This window comes from Meles meles, chromosome 18, assembly GCF_922984935.1.
Source record: "Meles meles chromosome 18, mMelMel3.1 paternal haplotype, whole genome shotgun sequence".
In the NCBI taxonomy this organism is placed as follows: Eukaryota; Metazoa; Chordata; class Mammalia; order Carnivora; family Mustelidae; genus Meles; species Meles meles.
Window position 1 is genome coordinate 41,301,769 of NC_060083.1, and position 13,576 is coordinate 41,315,344.

Below are 13,576 nucleotides of genomic sequence, written 5' to 3' on the forward strand. Positions count from 1 at the left end.
ACTCAGCCCTGCAGAGAGGGGCTTTAGACCCCCTCCCCCCATTTTACAGTGGCAGAGAAACTGAGGCAAGGACAGGTCCCGTACAGGCCAGCCCTCGGCAGGAGCCCAGTCACCCCCTCCCCCGTCAACCCTCTCCCGGGTCAGGTTGGTAGAGAAAGGGACGGGCCCGGCTGAGGACTAGGGGACCAGGCAAGCCCCTGACCCACCTCTAGCTCCGCGATGATGCGGTCCTCATCGTCCTCATCTTTGATGGCAGAGGCCATGATGGGCGGCGTGGAGGCAGGGCGGGCCACCTCGGACACGGTTCGGCGCAGCTTCACCTGGGGCTTCTGCACCTCCAGCTCCTCGGACTCCGCCTTCTGCAAGGCCCAGGCCGCAGGTTCAAGCCAAGGCTCCGCCCCCCTCCAGCACCAGCTCACCTCCTGGGCCCCATCAGGGCCAGACCACTTCCTGCCCCAGCTCCTCGTTGGCCCTGCCAGGCCGCCCCTTCTTGTGGCGAAGCCCAAGCCCCAAGCTGGAGCCAGAGTCGCCCTTGGCCGCCAGCCCCCTTCTTTCCTTCTGCCCCAGAGGGTCTTCACAGGTCACCTCGGGTATCCCGCCGCTCCAGGTGAGGTCGGTACCTTGATGAAGGCTGAGTCCTTCTTGCTGGTGACCACCACCTCTCCCGTGCGGGTGGTGGTGAGGCCGTGGGAGGAGGGGAAGCTCCGGCGGGGCGGGGGCGGCGGGGGCGACTTGGAGGGCTTCTCCGTGCGGTACCGAGGCACTGTCAGCTCATCTGTGGGCCGCCAAGGGGTTGGGAGTCAGGGGACCCTTAATCTTGGAGTCCGGGCACCCAGGGGGGAAACCCTGCTTCCTCCTCCAGGCAGGAGGGAAGGGGAAGACTCAGGAAGAAGACACAGGCCCCTCCTCCTTCTCTCTCACCTCCCCACAGGCCGGGCACCCCTCTTAGTGTACTCAAAGTGCGGTCCACCGGGCCACGGACGAGCTGACCAGCAGCCCCAGCAGCACCTGGGAGCTTGTTAGAAATGCAGAAGCTCAGGCTTCCCCACCGCTGCAGAACCAGAATCCACATTCTGAGGATCTTTGGTGATTTCACGCACACATCACGTTTGAGAAGCACTGCCCGAATCCATCCCTATCCCCCCCTGCCCTTCAGCTGTGGCTCCGCACCTGTCTTCCTCTCTTCTCCAGCAAGAAATGGGGGGTTACGCTTGTGAGGGTCTGCCCCTCCCACCAGGCTCTCCTTGCCCCTGTTTCCTTGGGGGGGAGGTGCGATTTCCAGGGCAACCTACAGAAAAGTCACTCAAACCCCACACTAGTCTGCCTTAGAGCCCCCATGGCTCCCCATGACCCCAAACCATGTCCATGCTCCTTGGCCCAGCACCTTCCACGACTGCCAACCTTTCAGTCTCAGCTCTGCTTGCTCCTTCCTGGCCTGAACCCCGCTCAGCAACACCGGACTCACCCCTCCAGGCATTTGCATGCGCCTTTCCCTCTCCCTAAATTGTCTTCTCTCACTGGCCAGGGAAAGGCCTACTTGTTTGCAAGACTCCCAGGGGAAGTGCCAGTGGGAAGCCCTCCCTGCCCTCCCGGGGCATCCTGTAGGACTGTGCCCCACTTCTGCAGTTAGCACCCGCATCCCATGTCTGGTTCACACGCTGAGCGGGGCCTGGGACAGATTCCTTGACTACGCTGAGCCTGAGTATCCTCATCTGTGAAATGGGAATAATTACTGTAGCCGCCCCTGGGGCTGCAAGCAGAAGTATCAGGTTTACTATATAGAAAGCATCTGGGGGCGCTTGGGTGGCTCAATGGGTTAGAGCCTCTGCCTTAGGCTCAGGTCATGATCTCAGAGTCCTGGGATCGAGCCCCACATCGGGCTCTCTGCTCGTTGCGGAGCCTGCCCCCCCGCCCCCCCCCCCCGTCTCTCTGCCTGCCTCTCTGCCTGCTTGTGATGTCTGTCTGTCAAATAAATAAATTATTTAAAAAAAAAAGAAAGAAAGCATCTGGGATGGTTCCTGTCACATAATACATGCTTGATAAGCAAAAATGCTAGTACTATACCCCACTAAATTTTAAGCTCCTTGAAAACAGGCAGTGTCTTTTCTCCTTATCGCCAGCACCCAGCACCCAGTAGGTGCTTGACAAATACAGAGAGCAGGAATGAATAAATGAAGGAATGATGGCTGTTATTTCTGGTCGGATTTCTGCCTCCCTGTGTGCTCGCAGCTTGGGGTTTGGGGGGGTGGGCACAAAACCCTTGTCCATGAGGACCAGCACCACTCCGGTCTCTGTGCTGCCTGGGTCAGAGAACACGCTTGGTCACAACGTGCAGGTGGTGACTCTAGGCCCGGACTCACTCCTCCTCCCTGTGTGGGCCTCTCAGCCACAGTCAGGGTGGTGGGAAGATCCCCGGATGGAGTCCAGCTCCGCCCTGTCCTCTGGGTCTCCCTACAGCGGGCTAAGGGTCAGATGGCTGAGGTCCCAGCACCTCCCCTCTCCAGTCGTCTGACTCCAGAGATTCTCACACCTGGGTGCCTCCCCCAACAACCTGAGAGCTCCTGAAGATGGGGCTCCCCTCCCCTGGGCTCTTCGCCAGTCCCCTACCCGCCCCCATACCTGAGCCCCTCCTTCCACTGGGCTCCGTCCGAGGGGCTGCCTTTTGGCCATGGGGGACCTTGGGGGGCTTGTGGTCAGGGGTGGGGGCCAGGCCTGGGTGGGCCTTGCTCGCACAGTCCAGGTCAGGGATGGCCTTCAGAAGCTCTGCCTGGGTCTCCTCCAGCAGCCGGTTGATGTCCTTGGCGCTGTACTGGGTCAGGGCGGCCCGCTTCTCCTCCCAGTCCCTCTCAGCAGCCTGGAGAGGAGGAGCGGGAGTCAGCCCTGAAGCAGGGGCTCCAGCCCCTTCCCCCAGCCACACATGCCAGGAAGGGAGAAGGAAGTTTGGTTCAGCCCCCAGGGGACCCTCGGACTTCTTGAGCAGCCTATGCTTTCCCTGTCAGTCCGGAATACCACTGCCATTATCTACTACTCTCTTGATAATACTTAGCCCTGTTTTGGAACATTCTATTCTGTTTCATTGACCACATAGTCTATTCTTGGGCCTACACCACACTGCCTTGATTGTTATCATTTTATAAAATGTTTTTCTGTCTGCCAGAACTCACGCCATCATCAATGCGTCTCTCAGACTTCCTCCTCCCCCAGGAAAGAGTACCCACTTGCTGGCACCTCCCTGTCTCGGGCGGCGGGAAGAATGTGTGAGCTGAGCTCATGCCTCCCCCACACCCCCGGTCCCGGCCCTCACACCTCAACACACACGGCCTTGTCCACACTTCTCTTGCCAGCAGCATCCAGGCCTTTGGTGGGGTTGCCCCCCTTGGGCGTAGGAGGGGCTCCCTCGGCCGGCCCACTCAGCTCGTGGAGGTTCAGTGGAGGGCTGGGGGGTGGCATTTCGAAGTCCAGCGTCTTGTTGAAGTCCGTCTCAGCGGTCACCTTCTTGGGGGACTGATTCAGGAGACTGTTGGGGGGTGGCCACACACCCTCGTCCACTTGCCTGGGGTTGGGAGAGTTGGGAGTCGCTGTGAGGCCCGTGGCTGGTGGCCCCATGCAAGGGAAGCCCGGCCTGGGGGAAGCAGGGTGTGAGGAGGGCCCTGGGATCTCGGAGGGGTCTGGGGAGGAGTGAGCACATCCAGCATAAGGAGAGCCGCGCCTACACCATGCCAGGGCTCGCAGGTCAGAGTGGAGGTACAGATCCATTGGTACGTCAGTGACCTCTAGAGGAGTCAGGGTAAGGGGTTGGCCTGATCTAATGAACTGTGCCCGCGCATGTGACCTCCTGGGAAATGGAAAGTCGGAGATAGGTCAGAGAGGGAAAGACCTGCGGATCTGGGCCAGCATGTCCGTGACCCCACGACAGCGCTTGAGGAGCCCATCCAGGCGCTGTGGCTCCTCCTTCAGGAACTTCACGGCCTCCACCTCCACACGCAGCACCACCCGCATCTTGCTCTGCAGGCCTGGGAAGTGAGCTGGGGGGACCAGAAGGAGTGAGCTGGGGAGAGAGCAGCTCCAAGGACAGGGAGGAGGGGCCGCGGGGAGGGCAGGGCCTGGGGGTCGGGGGGGGGGGGGTGGCAGCAGGGACTCCTGCCTGGGGCCACAGGCCACACTCTCATGTCCTCGCCTCTGGGCTCACCCTTGAGCTCGGTCAGCGTCTCCCCAAGCTGCTTCAGCACCAGCGCCTTCTCCTCCAGCTCTGGGCCTGGCACCAGCCGGTGGTTGTGGGACACATCCCGCTGGATCTTCTCCACTGATTTCTCCAGGTCACTGCAACCAGAGAGAGACCCTCTGAGCCCCTCTGGCCCCAGCCCAGCACCCTAAAATTGACCAAATGGCAAGAAAGCAGGCCACCAGTCAGATCAAAATTCAAAGCCATCCACCAGGCTACATGCCCAAACGAAATCAGAAATGCCAAACCCCAGAGATGAGACTTCAGATGAGTTCCCTAATAGGTGTCCTGGGTACACGCCCCCACCCCTGCTTCCTTACCCTCTCCCTCCCCCAGCACCGTCCAAGTTCTGGTCTTTAGCAACATCAACCCAAATCTCTCTCCCTATAACTTGCATCCTCTGGTTCTCATTCTGCCAAGGAAGCAGCAGAGACCCTGGCGGCCTTTATGGGAACTGCAGGCACCTGCACGGGCTATATGAGCTCTCCTCTTGAACCGGGGCATGGCCGTATCAGGCTACCTTTTCTCAAATATCCAGACACTCATCTTCTTTCCTTGAGGACAAAACTGCTTTCAACTGTCAGAGGGTTTATGCTGAGCTTGTGCCTTCTAAAACTCCACGTCTTTCTAAAATGTAAGTCACACCAAGTCATTCCCCACTGTGTTCAACCCTACACGGATCCCCTCATCCTGAGGCTAAACTCCAAGCAAAGAAGGGCATGAGGGTAGTAGGTGAAAATTAGGCTCTCCAGTTAGACAGGTCCAAATTTCAATGTCAGCTCTGCCCCTCCCAGAAGAGAGATCCTGGATAATTTACATACTGTGTCCGGACTGCAACCTCCTTATGCAAAAAATGGAGGTGTAAGAGTTATCACCTCTAGGGGCCATTATGAAGATTAAATGAACTAATGCTGGGGCGCCTGTGTGGCTCAGGTGGTTAAGCAGTTAAGCATCTGCCTTTGGCTCAGGTCATGGTCCCAGGCTTCAGGCTCCCTACTCAGCAGGGAGACTGCTTCTCCCTCTCCTTCTGCCCCTGCTCATGCTCTCTCTCTCACACACAAATAAATAAATAAAATCTTTAAAAATTAAATAAATGAGCCAATGAAGATGGGGAAAAGGTGGTAAAGGGCCAATCCCAGGGGGCTGCTCTTAATTTCCCTCCAGCCATATGCCCTGTCCTCATCCAGCTTGCTTCTGTTTAGAACTGTCCACAACTTCTCCAAGGTCCTTGTATGTGCTGCCCTCTCTGGGCCTTTATAATGCCATTTCCTCTGCCTAGAACACTCCGTTCTCACACACACACACTCACACACAGACACACATACATGCACGTGTGTGACTAAGACTCACTCCTCCCTCCGGTCTCAATGGGGACTGCTCCCCCACTCCCTACACTTGAGGTTGGGGGTCTGCTTTCTGCCTCACAAACCCTCAAAGCTCTTGCAAGCTGGATTGTGTGGCTCCTGGCAGGCAGGGACCGTGTCTTCTGGATTTGTCTCCAAGTACCAACCCCTGGCCCGGTGCCTGGAGCAGAGTAGATGTCTGGTAAATAATTGTGGAATGAATGGGTAAGTGAAAGAAGGAACTGCTGCCCAGGTAGGTCATCTCAGTTCTGTGACGTGAGTCACTGACACTTCTGACCCACATGCGAGACTTTACACACATCCTTGTCACATCCCATCTGCTGGTTTTCAGCTCAACAACCCAGGTGGGAACAACTTTTGAATTGTAGTTCTACCACAGGACAGATTTGCTCCCCCTCAAAGCGCTGTGTCATTAGCAAATCTTATCAGCATGCCTATATGTCTTCATCCAACTAGTGGATGAAAAGACAGACCACACTGGAGCAAGGACAAGATCCTGTGACTCAGCACTGCCAGTCGAATCACTCCCTTGTGCTGATCGCTTACCATATGCCAGGTGCCACGGGCAGCCCTCCACCTTCATTACCTTGTTTAATCCTCACCAAAAATCCCGGGCATAGAAACCATTATTACCTCCAGTTTACACACAGATAGGAGCTCAGACACCAGACTACATTTCCCAGCCTCCCTTGTGCTTAGAAATGGCCACGGCTCAGGTCCAGTCAATGAGATGGGAGTTGAAGGGGGGCATGCTGCGTCCAGGCTGTCCCATAAAAGCCTCCCATATAAGCTCCTCCATACTCCTTTCCCCTTCCTATGGAGTGAAAGGCAATGGCCCTGTGAATGATCTCGGAAGGCCCATATTGAAGATGGCCAAACCTCTGGGTCCCTTAAGGACTCCATGGAGGAGGGTCATTCCACTAACCCACCCAGTACTGGTCCATGAGAAAAAAAAGGATGTGTCCATTACTTTTGAACCATTATACAATTTGTTATAGCAGTTACCCTAACACAATTATCTTTTGTATTTAAAAAAAAAAAGTGGCTCAGGGAGATGAAGTGAGTTGTCAAAGGTTATACAACTACTTTGTGGCAAAGCAGAATCTTACTCATGTTGACTTATGCCATTGGATCAGGCCATACCCATCCCTGTCCTGCCCAGCCCTTGCTCTGCCACGTGGGAAAGAACCACTGTTCTTCCCTGCTGTGTGTGGGGGACTGGCTGGCTCAGGGTGTGCTGGTTTTGTAAAATGGTCACTCCCTAACATCCCTCTGTGGGGGAGGAGACCCTCATTTAAAGGAGGACTCAGGTAAGCCATCAGGAGGACACAACACAGCAACTCTCGGACAGAAGCGATGAGGTCCTCCTCAGACTCAATTAGCACCTCGATTTTCTGATCATGAAACCTGCCAAAGTTTTGGGAGGGCTGATTTGGACAAGCTCTGCAAATGAGCCCCAGACTGGTCTAAGTTTAGACACCATTAGCAGAAAGTGGGTGGGCTTTCCCTGACCTAGGTTTAGTCCTGCAGGTGTGGAGAGCGCCGGGTCAGGACAGAGCCAGCTCTGTAACTCCTGGGGCTCAATGAAAAATGAATTTTGCCCCTAGTTCAAAAGTTATCAAAAATTTCAAGATAACAACAGGAGAGGATGGGGCCATGAGGAGTGTGGGGCCCTGTGTAGCTGTGCAGTTAGCAGGCCTACAAAGCCCATGCTGACTTAGTCCAAGTTAGACTCCAGAGGCCAGAAGGTCTCAAGTCAGCAGAGAGTACCCCTCAGGGTAATGTCTAGACAGAGCTCAAGTGCTTGGCTACAAAAACAGGTTAGAGAGCCACACTGAATGAAGCACGGAATTGGCCCTACCTTCCAGCAAGATGCCAGGGCAAGAGGAAGGAACAGTGCAAAGCAGATTAAGCGCAATTCTATAGGCGATACAGCTAGAGTAAGGGTAAGGATGGGACTGCTGGTCAACCTAGTGTCCAGGGATGCTATGGGAGCAGACAGGGAGGGCTCTCGTAGCCAAGCCAGAGCCGCTGCAGGGCTGATGTCCCCCCAAAAAGGCAAGAACCCCCTTCAAAGTTCACAGAGAATCCCACCCAAAGCAATGGATCGGCCCCCAAGCTCTCTTAAGTGAGCAGCTTGAGCAAGGGGTTTGATAACAGGACAGAGGGTAGGGAGTCTGTGTGCTCTCAGAGAACTGAGGCCCCCAGGAGGCAGAGGACCAGACACTCCAATGACAGAAGCTTAAATCTGTCCTTTCATCTCTTCTGCCTCTGTGCTTTTATATTTTCTTTTATTTTCCTTTAATGTCTCAGTAAAGTTCCCTTTAAAAATCTCAACCCAGCTCCTCTGTGCCGAGTGAAAAGGAGAGGCAAGGAGAGGACAGAAAAGTTGGATAAATGGAATTCTCTGGGTAGGGTGGAGGGTGAGAGCTGCCAGTCTACTTGGAGATCTGACTGAGGTTGTCACTAAGCTTTCACACCTGAAATGATGGGGTGGCTGCCGCCAGCTTATTTCCAAACGAGATGGCCCCTTACTTCATCTCAGCCACAAGGGGTCATGGGAATCTCAAAGTACACAGGCTGTGTGGGCTCAAGACTGAGAAGTAGAGACTCTTTTCTAGGAGCCCCCTGTAAGCTGGGCTGCTCTGAGAAGCCTCTCCTGGCTCCCTAAGTCACTGGCCAGTAGAACCCAAGCAAGTTCTTTCACTAGAAAGAACCGCAAAAATCTCAATACTGGGGACAGATAAGGGAGCTGAAATGCAGAGGAAGGCAGAAACTGCCCGGATCACATGGTCTCTCGATGCTGGAGCTAGACCTCGGGTCCCTTTGTGCCCTGGGCTACCAAGAGGGAGGCCAGAGAAAGGAGCAGACCCCAGTGACTGACAAGAGAAGGCTGCTGTGGGGCGGGGGGTGCTCACTCGGTGGATGGACAGCAAAAGGCAGCTTCTCCCTTCCACAGTGCCAGACAATGGGATCTTGGCCAGACAGCCATTTGCTAAATTTGGATCAGAGGACTGTCTCCTGTTAACCCTTCCATGTCTAAGCATTTGGGAGCTGGGTGTTCTCCATTCCTCACTCTCTCTAAAAAGCAAGAGCCTTGTTTCAGCAGCACCAGGACGGAAGGAAGGTTTTCCTTGGCGATGCCTGCTCTCAGAGATCAGGGAACTGGAGTAGTGGCAGTTGTGTCTACCCAAGGGTCACTCTGTACCGGTCATAGGCAGAAGGAAAGCAGACAGAGGACAGAGTGGAATCCTGCAGCTGCCACATGAAAGTAAGGTCTCAGGTCAGGGAGAAGCCAGACTGTGGACCGTGAGGAAACAAAAACATAGCAAAAGCAGGGCATCAAGCCAGAAAAAAAGAAAGAAAGCAAGAAAGCAAAGAAATCAGGAATTGTGCCAGATGGTCAAAGGTTTGTGGGTCACAGAGAAATCAAGCCACAGAGGAGAAGGAAATCAGGCTTCAGACCAGACCAACGTCACCTGTGATTCAGAAGGAAGGGAGCTGCGCCTCCCAGGGAAACCAGGTTGCCGCCCAGGCCGCACCCCCAGCCCGCCCTTCTCCCCAAGCCTCACTTGAGCTGCTGGGTAATGAGCTCCTCGTCGTTGAGATAGCGCAGCCGCTCCTCCTCCACCAGGGTGCGCTGCCGCTGCAGCGGATCCTCCTGCCGCCGCGCCGCCTCCGACACGCGCATGCTCAGCTCCGCCTCCGTGCCCTTCAGCAGCGCGCGCAGCGACTCCAGGTTTTGTAGCTGCGGGAAGCAGAGGGACCGACGGACAGGGGTGGGAGAGGATGGAGGTGCTCAGCAGGGGAAGAGCTGGGGGGAGGCGGGCAGAGGACAGCCCGATGCTGGGCGGGCTCCACAGAAGAAGCGGCCGCTGCGCTGCGGCGTTGAGCAGCAGTGAAAGGGCAGGACGGGGGAGCAGAGGCCCGGGGCTAAATTCTGGGGAAGACAGAGGCGGAAGGAGAGCGGCACGGGGACAGTGGAGGGAGAAGCGCTAGCTACACTGGGGCATGCAGAACGTGCGGCTACGCAGCCTGTGGCCCGTACACGGCTGTGGCCGTGGCCGTGAGCAGCAGCGAAGGACTGTGATGGAAGGGGGCGGAGGACAAGGTTGCGAGCTGGGGAAATACAGAGGCAGGAGAGCCGGGTGGGCATGTAGCCGTATGTAGGGCCGTGCTGACCGTGCGGCTGCATGGCTGTGGCTTCATCAAAGGCTCGAGCTCTGGGGTTTGATAGAGCTTCCGTGGCTGGCGCAAGATTAACTTAACGCTCGAACCCAGTTCTAAGGTCGAGTTGGGGCAATGACGGGGGTGGGTGAGATCTTACCCGCTGCCCAGATGGCAACTCTCTGCCCCCTCTCCAGCCTGTCTCTGCTCATTAGTCTCACCTGACGGGCCCCAAGGCCCTCTCGAGGAGCGGGCACAGCGATGCCAGGCTCCTGACTGGTGGGACCATCTGCCAGGCGGGGCAGAGCGAGGAAAGACTGTGCAGACTGGGGAAGGGGTAGCGGAGGGGATCTATGCGGAGGACTTCCGCCCCAGGGGGAGAAAGAATGCTGGGCAGGAAGGAATTGGGACTGCCCTGAGGGATACTGACAGGTGGAGGGGGCTCAGTGGGGTGGACTGGGGCTCCAGGAGAACGTGATTATTCAGGGAAGGGGAAGGAGAGAGCAGTGAGGGGAACAAGGGTGAGCGGTGATTCGGCGAGCTGTGATTCAGCGAGCGTAGCGGAGCTCAAGGCAGGGTAATGAGAGAAAGGGTTCACAAAGGGCCTTGGTGAACCGCAAGGGATTCCGATGAGGGCGTAGGGGATGGGACGAGACTTGTGGGGAGGGGGTTTGGCGCGAGTGGGTGGGGTCTATCGAGGAGGGGCTTGAAGGGATGGGGCTCGGGGTGAGGCCTGGGAGCCGCCAGTACCTGGAGCTTTCGCAATTGCTGCAGCTGGCTGCGCAGGTCGCTGGTGCTGTTCTGCAGGCCACGCAGGTGCAGCTGCATCTGCAAACGGCTGATGGCCGTGGGCTGCCCCGCAGGGGTGCTGCCGGCGGAGGGCGGGGGAGCGCCGGACACTGGGGTGGCCCCGCTGCTCCGGCTGCCGGACCCGCAGGCTGCAGACAGGGACCACGAGGATGGGAGAAAGGCAACAAACCTTGAGCCTGCAAGGGGCCAGGACAAGGTCCCTCCCACCCATGATCCTCTCAGTAGCCAGAGAAGCACGTGGCTCTGACTCCCTGCCCCAGCTCGGTGGGTCAGCCCTTCTGTGGGGAGCGAAGCACCAGGGCAAAGCCATCTTGGGCTAAGGTCACTGCTCATTGATCCACTGAAGTCCAGGGATGTAGCTGATGGTTTAATTCCCACTTTGCGGATTAGGAATCTGAGGCTCAGAGAGGGCAAGTACCTGTGGGGGAGGGGCAAGGGGCCACTCACGTGCTGAGGGGGTGCCTGCTCCATTGGAGCCTTCAATCTTCTCGCTGTGGCACAGGGAAAAGATGGCCATCAGAGGGTCCAGGCTGACCCCAGACCGGCAAAGCTGAATGAGACTTTAACGTAATCTCCTCCAGTCCCCTGATGTCAGGATGGAGTCCCAGAGAAGGAAAAGGACTCACCCAGAGTCACACACTGAGACATTGGCAGAGCTGGGCCCAGCGCTGCTGCTGCTGCCCACTTTCTCTTCCTCTTGCCCCAACCATAAGCCCTGCCAATGGTGCTGAAAGAAGAACCTTACCTAGGGGTCTCAGGCTCCGAGCCTCGTAGCAGGGCGCTCTGTACCAGGCCCGTGAGGCTGGCAATCTGCTTCTCCATGGCCTCCATGCGCTCCCTGGGGAGGATGGTGGCTTTGAGCAACCCCTTCTCTGGGCTTGGGGTCGCTCTTGCCCAGCCTCTCACTCTTAAGATTGATAATTAGAAGAAATACCATTCCCACCCCAGCCACCAGCACACAGACAATTCAAAGGGCCCCAATGCCAAAGGTTCAAGCCCATAGTCCCCCACCCAACATTGGTAAGGCCCCTTTCCATCTGACAGTCACCCCCCCCTCTTGCCAGCCCCATCTCTCACTACTGGCTCCCTAATGGGCCCCAACCCAGGCCTCTCTGTGCCTCTGCACATGTTCTCCCCCTTCCTGGGCATGCCCTCCTCCCTACCTCTTCCTGAAGCCATTCCAGAGCCCTAGCAGCTTTAAAGAGTCCCTCCTCCCACATCACCTATACACCATCCCAAGGGAAGTGCAAGTATTTTTTAGTGTGTCACCCCCACTAGACAAGGCAGGAACCAGGTCTGCCCAATTCAGCGTCCACAGTGCCCAGTGCCATGCCGGGCACACAGCCACAAGACAGCTGTGTGAATGTGAATTGCTTCTGCTCATCTCTCAGCAGCACTGCCTGAGGACAGAAGGGATAGGTCAATGCTCTGGGTACCCACTCCAGCCCTGCACCCTTAGGGTGGAGCTGAATAATGCGTAAGGGTTCCCCAGCTTGGAGGCTACCTAATGGAATGTGCCTCTCTCCCCGTCCCTATTTCTTAGCAGCACCCCCTCCCCAGCGGACTTCAGCCGACCGTGTGCTGGACAGCTCTCATGGCTGCAAACTGAGCAGGAAAAGCACTAGAATCCTAGTTTAGCCTCAATTTTAGTTGGGGAAACTGAGGTTCAGGGAACAGATGCAAACCCAGGTTTCCAGAGACCTTGTCTGGGGCCCTTTTACCTAGCCCCCAGGTCTTGCAGAAGGAAGGATAATGGCCTGTTCATCTCTCCAGTGCCCTCCCGGCCACATCCAAATTATTCCAAGACTCCTCTAGGTCTACAAAGGACTCTGGGGCCTCACAGTCCAGGACACAATCCTGCCACAGATCTGCTGTGTCCCCTCTCTCCACCCCACCCCCAAGAGCCCTGAGGCCTCCTGAGTGTCCCTCACCTGGTCTCCGTGTCCTTGGCTGGCACCGGCGGCCCAAACCCAACCAGCGGGCGCTCCCCAGGCCCAGGGAAGAGCTCGGGAGGGGGAGCTCCGGCTGTCGAGGAGCCGCCGGTGCTGCGTGTCTTGCCTCCGGGGCTCTCTGCGAAGACCGACGAGGAGCCCGAGTCTTTGCGGAAAGACTGGCGCACTGGCGAGCCGCGGCTGGGCGGCCCCGAGTAGGGGCTGTGTGGAGGCTGGGGGCCTCCGGGGGGTGCCGCCACATCGGCCAGCTTCTGCGGCGACGAGGGCGGCAGGCGGAAGCCATAGCCATCTCCGTAGAGCGGGCCACCGCCCGCCGCCTTGTACAGCGAGTCCTCCAGGTCGGACTGCAGCGCGGCGGCGGAATAGGTGCTGAGCGAGCGCACCGAGCCGCGCTTGTAGAGTCCGCTGGCCCCCGGGTAGGCGAACGGGTCGCCGGCGGCCGCGGCCAGGCTCAGACGGCCCTCGTGGAGCAACCCGTAGGGGTCGGCGTAGAGGCCCTCGCCCTTCACCAGCACCATGCCGCCCGCCTTGCCTGCCAGGTCCTCATCCGGCTTCACATCGCGCCGCTCCAGGATGGCGCTGGGGCTGGGGCTGACGCCCTGGGCGGCTGGGGCACCCCCCAGCCGCTCGGCCGCGTGGTGCACCGGACTGCCAGCGTAGGAGGGCGGGCGCCCCCCGGCGTAGGAGAGGCGCGAGCGCGACGGCGAACCCGACTGCAGCCCCGAGGGGAGCCCGGACGGGAGCCCGGACGGGAGCCCCGCCGGCAGCCCGGAAGGCAGCCCAGACGGCAGCCCCGGGGGAGGAGAGCTGGACGCCAGGTGCGGCGCCGGCGACAGGTTGTTGAGACGCCGTGTGGGCGATGACTCCCGCGAAGCATACACCATCTCTCTCTGTGCAGAAGACAGTCCCAGAACCCCAGAGGGCTGGTCACAAAGGGGATCCCTTCTACCTTGCTTTAGGAGACAGCATCTTTCCCCCTGACGCTTAGGAAGTTCCTTCTGTTCTCTGCCCTCCTTCGTTCCTGCTGTATTTGGGCCCCCTTCCCATCAGGGCTCCCAGCA

General features: G+C 57.8%; 1 protein-coding gene across 12 annotated transcripts in view; it reads right to left on the reverse strand.

The window, feature by feature from the left end:
- The window catches only part of SRCIN1 (SRC kinase signaling inhibitor 1), a 67,424-nt gene that overhangs the window by 13,735 nt on the left and 40,113 nt on the right, over positions 1 to 13,576 (reverse strand). For all 12 annotated transcript variants that reach the window (XR_006815919.1, XM_045984862.1, XM_045984868.1 and 9 more), the window contains 11 exons: positions 12,495 to 13,405; positions 11,309 to 11,401; positions 11,011 to 11,054; positions 10,504 to 10,691; positions 9,159 to 9,334; positions 4,190 to 4,320; positions 3,878 to 4,025; positions 3,307 to 3,553; positions 2,620 to 2,854; positions 621 to 775; positions 207 to 359 (listed from right to left, as the gene is read on the reverse strand). Coding sequence is in view for 11 of the 12 variants with exons in the window: in XM_045984862.1 (XP_045840818.1) it covers positions 207 to 359; positions 621 to 775; positions 2,620 to 2,854; positions 3,307 to 3,553; positions 3,878 to 4,025; positions 4,190 to 4,320; positions 9,159 to 9,334; positions 10,504 to 10,691; positions 11,011 to 11,054; positions 11,309 to 11,401; positions 12,495 to 13,405 (2,481 nt within the window). In the remaining variant the exon portion in view is untranslated. The remainder of the gene's footprint in view (positions 1 to 206; positions 360 to 620; positions 776 to 2,619; positions 2,855 to 3,306; positions 3,554 to 3,877; positions 4,026 to 4,189; positions 4,321 to 9,158; positions 9,335 to 10,503; positions 10,692 to 11,010; positions 11,055 to 11,308; positions 11,402 to 12,494; positions 13,406 to 13,576) is intronic.